Here is a 9,075-nt window from a genome sequence, read left to right as displayed (position 1 = left end):
GACGTATGGAAAAGTGACCTATTAGGGATACTTGGCATCAAATTTGGCATATGGCATATGTGGTGGGAGCATATACTTCAAATTTGTAAAGGGAGCCTCTACTATAAAAAGGATCTATGTCTATAATGAATTTTTGCTTTCCACAACTCTTGTATTCCCTTAATCCCATTTCCCTTATGTTGATAATCTTATTGGTCATCATCTCTCTCTCTCTCTCTCTCTCTTCTCCCCACTAGATGTGAGCTTACACTCTTACGCTAGGCACACCTCATGCACCTCACCAACAGTTGATATCAGAGCCTTGTTGTAGTTTTGTATGTGAGAAGAGAAGACGATTGTCATCAAATGCCAGTAGCTCTCTGCTTCATCACAGTCCCATCATCTCCCTCTCCCTGTCAACTTCAAGCCACACACCAAGGACACTTAAACCACCACCAGAAAGTTGCTTACTGTTGGTCACATATGATGCTCGTGTCACCTTGATGTGCCACCGTATCGGGCAAAGCTCGTGGGACTAGTGTAGATTGCACCATCATCACCCTGGCCTCGAGGCGGCCCAACCCAAGTTCGGCTCTAACAACGGTGTTTTTGCTTAGACTAGCTCTATCAACTGCATCATGTCTCTCCTGTCAGGCTCTTTGGTACCTCTACACATCACGAGGACTTGGTCATACTCGACAAAGACCACTCATGTGTGCACTTTTTGGGTCTACAATACTTCTTGTTTGCTACTAAATATAGATGAGGTAGTTGATAACAGAAAATTGGTCACCATTCTCAACTCCTTACTTGAGTCCTATCACAGTAGTTTCCATACTTCTATAAATCTCTCTATGAGATGAGGAGGCAATCCTATATCCTTTGAGGAGCTGGTTGAATTACTTTTCCATGAGGGAAGAACGAATCTAGGGGTGATGCAAACAGAGGAGACCAAGCCTACTTCTCTAGTAGGGACAAAGGCAAAGTGGAGTCGTCCACAAGGTGACACCAAGAAGAATCCAAGGAAAGTTTTGTTACTGCCACAAGGGAGGGCACTACATCAAAGAGTGTCGGAAGAAGCTTGCAAAGCCGAAAGCTAGTAAAGAATCTGCAAACTCTACTACTTCCCCTGATGACAAGAAGCAATAGCTAGAAGAAAAAGCAAACCTAGTCAATGATGATTGGGCTTCTAGCCACATTTTCACTATGGGGAGAAATGTTAAATATTAATAGTGATTAATGTGGGAATAAACAAGTGCTAGGTGGTTGTGTAAACTAGCACTGTATTTAGGCTTCAAATAAAGCAATTCCAATGTGGATGAACAACCACTAATGTGTATAAGTCTTTTGTGTAGGAACCACCTCTTAGAAGGATATTATGTGTGAACAACCACTATTGTGTCTTTTGTGTGGGAATAACCTCTTAGAAGGATATTATGCCAAGTAGTGATGTATGGCGAAGTGACACCTATTAGGCACATTTGGCATATGTGGTAGCAACATTTGGCATATGGCATATGTGGTAGCAACATATGCTTTACCTTTGTAAAGGAGGCCTCCTATAAAAAGGACCTATCTCTATAATGAATTTATGCTTTCCACTACTCTTGTATTCCCTCAGTCCCCTTGCCTTTATGATGATAATCTTGTTGGTCGTCATCTCTCTCTGTCTCTTCTTCTCTCACTAGCTCTGAGATTGCATTGTTACACTAGGCAAACCTCACCCACCTCACCAATAGGAAGGTCACTCTGCCAAAGATTGCCCCATTCAGGAATAAAAGGAAAAAAAGTTCACACCAAAGACGAGCACCAACTTGGTGGAGGTAAGAACAATAACCTGAACTAGCAACAAAGTCCCAAAGTGGAATCCTCCCCAAAGAAAGTAAAGTTCTCCCCAAACCTTCTCAAGGTAAAGAAGGAGGAAGTTAGTACCCCCAATGCACCATTAATGATGGGAAATGCAAACCTCGGGCCAAAGAAAGCTCACAACCAAGCTCATGTTGAGGATCTTATATGGGAAGAACATCTCCAAGCATCTCTTCCTATCCTACAATTGTTCCACCCTTGCAAAATCCCAAAGTCATCAAAGTAGGAGTAGCTCCCTTTCCAACAAGGTTGGAGAAACCCAGAGAGCCAATCAAAGATTATGATCTTGTTAAATACCTAGAACTTTCCAACCCAACATCACCTTCACGTAACTCCTCTCATCTTGTCTCCACCTTACAAGAAGAGTACACAAACCAAGTACGTAAAAATACTTGCTTTGGTTGAATTTATTTACAATGGCTCTCCAACAAAACTTTCTGACGCTACTAGTCAAGGCATCCAAGAAAATGTTTCAAAAGATGGAACAAGAACTTGGACTTATAAAAAGCCACACGAAGAAATCCCAATATAGGCAGAAAGCCTACTATAATGAAGAACATTCTCCTAGAGAATTTTCTCAAGAAGATATGTTTTTTCTTAAGAGTAAAAGCCCACAGCTAGTAACCAAAAACTTGGTCAAGAGTACAGCCCACATGTAATAACCAAAAACTTGGTCGGGACTATAGAAAAACTCCAAGAGGACGGGAAACAGACATGAGGCCATCTGAGTTAGGAGACAAAAACCACTTAGAAATAGACTGATTCAAGAAGGCTTAATAAAATGGGAATTGTGCCATTTTAAGGGTTTTTTTGATGAATTGAGGTATGCTTGAGTTTAGGGGTTGAAAGGTCAAATGGATTGCACCATGTTTGAGACATTCAATCGTAGGGAGGAGCTCACAATACTACTTCCAAAAGCTTGTGCAGCAAACAGATTGGGAGCTAATGCAAGAGAGCTGGCTGAAGCCATGAAGCAAAAGGTGAGATATATCATGGAATCTGCTTTTGTTTAGCTAAGTGAGGTTACAAAGCATATGAGCAATGCAATCTCGTAGGGCAGTTTAATTAGCCTCATTTTGAAAATCAATGTCAAATCACGAGGGAGGCCTCATTGCAGCTCTATCTCTAGTTAGGCATTGCATCGTCTCGAGGAGTTTACCTTGTTCTTGAGATGGAATATAGGTTGTGCTGCACCTTAGACCATTAATTCAGCCAAAGCCAATAGACTAGGGTCACTTATGGACTCGTTGCTATCACTACCATCCAAGAAAGCTAGCAAGGCCCTCCAGCATTTTATACCTGCCAACCCTGAATGAAGCTTCTAAGATTTTAACGTGGAGCACAGCTGCCAGTGCATCAGAAACAAAGAAGCTGGTCACAATAAGCACTCTTGTGATCACTCCTTAACTTGGGTCACAAGCAAAGCCCAATGGGGTGTTCCTCCGAGAAAAAGAATGAAGGCATTAGTCCATTTTTTAACTATCAATCAATTTCAATATGAAGCTTTTAAGTGTAAATATCTTATAGAGGAAACCTTGAAAACCAAATACCTACATGATTGAAACATGAAGAAGTCACTAATGCAGTAATTTGAATAAATAGGTCAAAGAAAGTTCACAGATTATATGCAGGGAGCATGCCAAGCAAGAAACAAACCTTCTAAGATGTTCTGCATATGCTAACCAATAGTGGTGCTGGCATAAGTTTCTGCATGCTGGACATGCACTAACATTTCATGGCACTCAACGAGTACACAAATTGACCAGAATCCTTGTGCTAACAAAGTGATGCGAGAGAAACAGTTCAAACTTGTGGCAAAAAGTACAAACAAATTAAAAATGTGGCAAGACAGCAATGGCACTGCATAATGCCATTAGCTCTCATACCTAAAACAAGTGGAAATTCTAAACATATCTCTTTTATAGAAGAGCTGGCAATCCAGCTTAATAACCGATGCCACATTTTGCGCCCGTCAGGAAAGAGCCTGCACACGTGTCCCTCAACCTCTTTCCTGAGCACAAACTCTTCATTTGATGGAAAGAATTGCTAAAACTGGCAATCTAAATCTTCACAGAGATGCAAAAATCTGAGACAGCCTATTCCCTCTTATCCTCTTCAGTTTCATCATCTAGGCTAAAGACATCAGTGTTAACTGCCTTTCTTTCCTTCTTCTCAGGCTTCACGCTGGCCTTCTCCGGCTCATGATTCACGCTAGACTTCAAAGGAAGGGCATCCTCATCATCAAAATTTTCTCCGGCATCTTCAGAGTAAGCATACCTGTTTTCACAATATGCACAGTCACTGTATGAGCGTTTCTGTCCAATGGAAAGAGAAAACACAGAGCCTCCTAATGTCTTGAAATATTTAGGCAGTGCCTCTGCAAACAAATTTCACCTGGTTGAGTTTTGAGATGGGGCCCAGAGGGCACAAATCACACACAGCAACGCGAAGGTAAGGATGTTCCAAAATGAAGAAATAATCCATGCACTCTGCCATCGTTCACTAAAGGGATCTGTGGCCTTGAAATACAGCTATAGAACACAGTAAAACATACGTACTTCAGTATGTTTCTAAGACCAAGTATTTGCTGCTGAATCCCGTATAACTACTACAATGCCATTGTATGCTTTTTGCTGCTAAAAAGGGCACGTGAAATGCAAACCAAAGTCCACCAATACATTTTGAGGTTAAAACTTCATTCACCAGCTACATTGAAGCCAAATGTAATAACCAGATATAATGTAACACATCATGATCAATGCCTAGTTGTGAAAGATGTCCTTTCCAGCTCATTGGAAGCCGCATGTAATAACCACAAAGAATATAACAAACCAATGCCTAGCTGTGATGATAGAAATAAAGATAAAAGAAAAAAGAGCACCTCGTAACCGATCCAAGCCACTGAAATGATTACAGAAACTGCCAAGGCGTTTGTGAACTTCCTGTAAAGCTCCAACTTTGCAACCATTCGCCTAGCCTGCAAGACAATATCATGTGAAGCCCAGAAAAATCAGCTTTGGTAAAACCTTAAGCAGTAACATTTGCATCCAATACCTCCCTCCCTCCTTCTTGCTCAACCATAGACGTTGTATGGGATATTTCAAGCTAACCCTGGATTTAAAGGCCAGGGTTTCAGGATCGACACGAAAACGTGGGCCTCTCAACACCTGTGCTGAGAAGTTGGACCAGCTTATTGAAACAAAAAACAAGAGGGCTTTGGCCAACAGCAATGCTAAGAAAATGCTGAAGGTTCTGAAAACAAATGGTGATGCTGTGACTAGATTTGTCAATCAAGATCAACTTGCTCTATTGTGCTTCAAGTTTCTACCATGACATTAATAATCAGTACAACTTTTACACAGGATTGACTCGTGCACCTTTTACATTCCACAAAACTTAAATTCATGACTGCTGGCAAAGAGCATACTGTACACTGTGATAACACTTACGCCCCCACAACATCATGAATGATCTGATATAGACCTACAAAGAATCACCACTTTCGATCTGTGAAGTTTGCTTGTAACTTCAAAGAAAGAATCTATACCTGAAGTTTCTCGAGGGTCTTTGACAAAGATGTGAAGATCCAAAGTATGACGAAAGCGTCCAGAATTGCAACTGGCAGAACTAGAAAAAGCCTTGCTTTTCCCGAGAGATCATTGATTGTTCCTACATGTTCAAAAATGTCTAGGACTTCGGCCGCCAAGAAATAGGTTGCACCAAGAAGAATCACTTTGGACGTGAGTCCACCCAAGGTGGGCCGTACAACACCATAACCCATTGACACAACAAGTATAAGAAGACGCGACAATGTTTTCTTCACTGTCCCAAATGTCACCGCCCAGAAAGTGATGCCCATGGGTCGACGGCCTGTAACATTGAAGTTCGCATATTCAAAATACCAAAGTGTGACCTCAAACATGCCCAACGCAATGATGGCCGTGAGGTAGTTTTGCAAAGCCAGTATATCTTTCCAATATCTAATGTACTGAGAAATCCATGCCACACCAAGTACAAGATAAGCCAGGGACATTAAACCATAGAATGTCATCAGTGGTGCCATCCTGCCTGGCAGATACCCAAATGGATTCTTCCAACGCGTAGTCCCATCTACGACAAGACCTTTCAGCTGTGGATCACAGAAGACAAAATAGAGGTTGTACATGCCAGTCTTGGTGATATTCACATTCTCCACATGCATGATAGCCTCAAGTGAAGCTCCACTGAAAAACACTGAAATTTGAAAAGGCCAATTTGCATCATCAGCCGACGGCCTTATGATTACTTCTCCCTGCTTGCAGCCCTCTACCTTCGCTAGATCTGGAGTACAACAGATTGCAATCCGCCCACCGTATGCGGAGCCCCCAATCTTATCTCTGTCAGAGGCCTCAAATATGATGGCCTGCACAAGCCCATTGCTCGACTCATATTCTGTGTGCCGGGAAGCAGACTCTTGCGTCCGTCTGAACTTGATAGAATCAAACCTGTTCACGCAAGAGAAACCATGACAGTTTCTCTTTAATGACCACTTCTACTAAGCTTAAACTACATATGCATTACAATGTCAAAAAATCATAACCCTAAAAACAGAGCCAAGACAATGGTGAGGGGACCTCTTTCCACACTGTTTACCCATCTTATTAACATGGAAGTGCACCTTCACCTTTCTACGCTTGTTTAGCAATTTCTTTGACCTCTTAATAATTAGGTTAGAGGGGGCAATGGCATGGAAAATTCACCCGATGTAAGATCTGCCGTTCGCAAGGCCATAGCCGTTCTGTTTAGAGATGGAAGCATGCATACCCTCGCTGCCGCCATAGAAGAGGTAGGCGTTCCCGTTCTCGATGAATGGTTCCTTGTTATACTCATGGATGGAGCTCTGAGCTCCGCGCAGAAGCGAGAAGACCATGCAGAAGAGCAAGAGGGGCACCTGTTCCGTACAACATTTCGCCTTCTTGGCCATCATCATCGCCATTTTTGCTTGCTGATTTGAGCAGAAAAATGGGTAAGAGTTAGGTCAAGAACCCGATGGTGGCCTGCATCAGAGTTGACGAGATTTAGTGAAGCATTGGAGTGGAGAAAAATGGCGACCTGTGTTTTTGCTGGCGGAGAGCAGGAGACAATGGCAGGAGTTAGGTAAAGAAACTGATGGTGGTTGCCTGCATCAGAGATTGCAAGAAGGCAAAAAATTGCAGTGGTTTTCTGCGAGCTAGGTCAAGAAACCAGGGCAGAAGGGAGAGTTTGTTAAATTTGGAGAAGCTTTGCTTTCACTAGATCTGGCAGCTGACGTGAAGGGGTTGTGTGTGTGTGAGACACTCACACACAGAGAGAGAGAGAGAGAGAGAGGGGTTCGAGATGCGAAATGCAGATCACCGTTGCACGATCGGCACGTGCCGGGCAGAAAAACATGTAGAAATGCACGGAACAAAACTACTCTTGCGAATCGCGAGTCAAAGGCATGCCTCTTGTGAACCTTTTGCTTCAAATTGGCCCTTCCTCTACTATAAATTGGGATGTGAGATTAAGTACATAAATAAACCAAAAATTATTATTCTTGCTCCTCCTCGGGTGGTGGATCACCCGAGATAGGAGGATCCATATGAGACCCCTCCGCTGTTCCAGCACTCGACTCATCGCGGTGGTCATGGGGGATGCCTAATTCGTGGCTCTTGCCTGATGGTATGTGGCCCTTGCCCGACCATGATAATTGGCTAATTGTTGGAAGGGGAAATCGGCTCCACCCACTTGAGTGGGCCTCGGGTGTGTACGAAAAAAAAGAACACACTCAAGAGGGATGGGTGGTCCAAAACCTGCATCTAGGAGGAGAAACATTGCCTTAACCACCCGGCTATGGTCTGACCAAGAGTGGCTACTCAAAATTATGTTTGAAATGTTCCAAATTTGTAGGCCTTTTACTTCCCTTTCAAGATAGTTTGAGTCATTAGGATATAATTGAAATGCCCTTTAAGTTCATAATTTTAAAAAATGGTTTGCCTAACAAATGATATTCAAAAGATTCAAAGTCCTAATGGGTCCTTTTTCTTCCGAGAATCGTAGAGTGCACACTCTATTCAAACAAGAAAATTTAATTTGATTCACAAAAAAAAACAGAAAAAGAGAGATCTGTGTTAACACAAAGAATTACAACGGGTCTAGCATTGTTTTCTTCTTGGAGCCATTGAAGAGAGATCCAAGTTTATTGTAGTATATTTTACATTTTACAAGTTATTAAACTATTGGATTGCAACTTCTAAGATGCAAAAAATAGTATATTCTTAATGAACTAGCTCAACATATGATAATAATTGGGTTGCAAAATAGCACTTGTCTAAGATGCAAAAAATAGTATATTCTTAATAAACTAGCTCAACATATGATAATAAGCAATGCTCATCTAAGATGCAACATATGATAATATTTGGGTTGCAAGAATTCTCATCTAAGATGCAAATGATCTCTTCACGCATCACCACATCAGAACCAAATCTCACCTGAGGGTTGTCTCAAAATGAGGGAGCTTGATGGAGGGAGCTTTTCTTGGCTACCTCTCTCTCTCTACTTTAAACACTCTCTCTAACTCTCCCCACCACCATCTCCTGCCCACCACCTCCCAGCCTAGCCTAGCTCCTACCTTTCTCTCTCTATCTATTACCATCTCTCTCTCTCCTACCTTCTCTCTCTCTCTCTCTCTCTCTCTCTCTCTCTCTCTCTCTCTCTCTCTCCTACCTTCTATTATACTATACTTGGTTGGCTCGACATGCTTACACCTGCCTCCACATTGATGTGTATATTTTGCAGATGAGAGGTTGGGACACCTCGAATGTATAGTATATATTAGACATCATACACAAAATTTAGAGGAAAAATGTCAATTATCAAGATATTACTTGTTGAGATTTATTACCCTCTACAACAACAAGAATTGTTAATTCCCTGACTTCGCTTATTTGTTTCTCTCCTATCGACATCCAACCTGTAAAAAACTATTAAGCAAATGTACTTATAGATTAGAGATCGACCACTAAAGTTTATATGTGAATACATGGGATTTTGAACTTCATTGGTGTCAAAGGCTTCAATGATGAAGGTAGTTTCACTCACAACGAAAACATAAAAGGTTTACTCCTCTATGCACCTACTACATTACTTCTGTGTATACACAACATTCTTATTACCTATCATTCTTACTTAGAATCATGTTATTGGGACTATGAGCAATAAATGTGATTT

General features: G+C 41.7%; 1 protein-coding gene across 1 annotated transcript; it reads right to left on the bottom strand.

Moving 5' to 3' along the window:
• Positions 1-3,635: 3,635 nt before the first annotated feature.
• On the bottom strand, positions 3,636-7,226 carry LOC147638069 (uncharacterized). Its single transcript, XM_086797939.1, has 6 exons — positions 6,937-7,226; positions 6,585-6,829; positions 5,393-6,329; positions 4,727-4,822; positions 4,240-4,376; positions 3,636-4,122 (listed from the first exon to the last, which is right to left on the bottom strand). The coding sequence occupies exons 2-6, from the start codon at positions 6,818-6,820 to the stop codon at positions 3,942-3,944; spliced, it is 1,587 nt and encodes a 528-aa protein (XP_086654065.1). The 5' UTR covers positions 6,821-6,829; positions 6,937-7,226; the 3' UTR covers positions 3,636-3,941.
• Positions 7,227-9,075: the final 1,849 nt, after the last annotated feature.

Source organism: Cibotium barometz, chromosome 5 (genome assembly GCF_041138505.1).
Source record: "Cibotium barometz isolate CiBa-2024 chromosome 5, ASM4113850v1, whole genome shotgun sequence".
NCBI lineage: Eukaryota > Viridiplantae > Streptophyta > Polypodiopsida > Cyatheales > Cibotiaceae > Cibotium > Cibotium barometz.
Note: the sequence above shows the minus strand (reverse complement) of the source record. Positions and strands in the feature narration are given on the sequence as shown.

What these genes read in the sequence shown, in the direction of transcription:
- LOC147638069 (XM_086797939.1), bottom strand. Translation starts at nt 6,820, where the DNA reads ATGGCGATGATGATGGCCAAGAAGGCGAAATGTTGTACGGAACAGGTG. An exon ending in TGGCTTGGATCGGTTACGAG is followed by an intron (nt 4,377 to 4,726) that starts GTGCTCTTTTTT and finishes TGTGTTCTATAG; the next exon opens with CTGTATTTCAAGGCCACAGA. An exon ending in CCATCTCAAAACTCAACCAG is followed by an intron (nt 4,123 to 4,239) that starts GTGAAATTTGTT and finishes TTGTGAAAACAG; the next exon opens with GTATGCTTACTCTGAAGATG.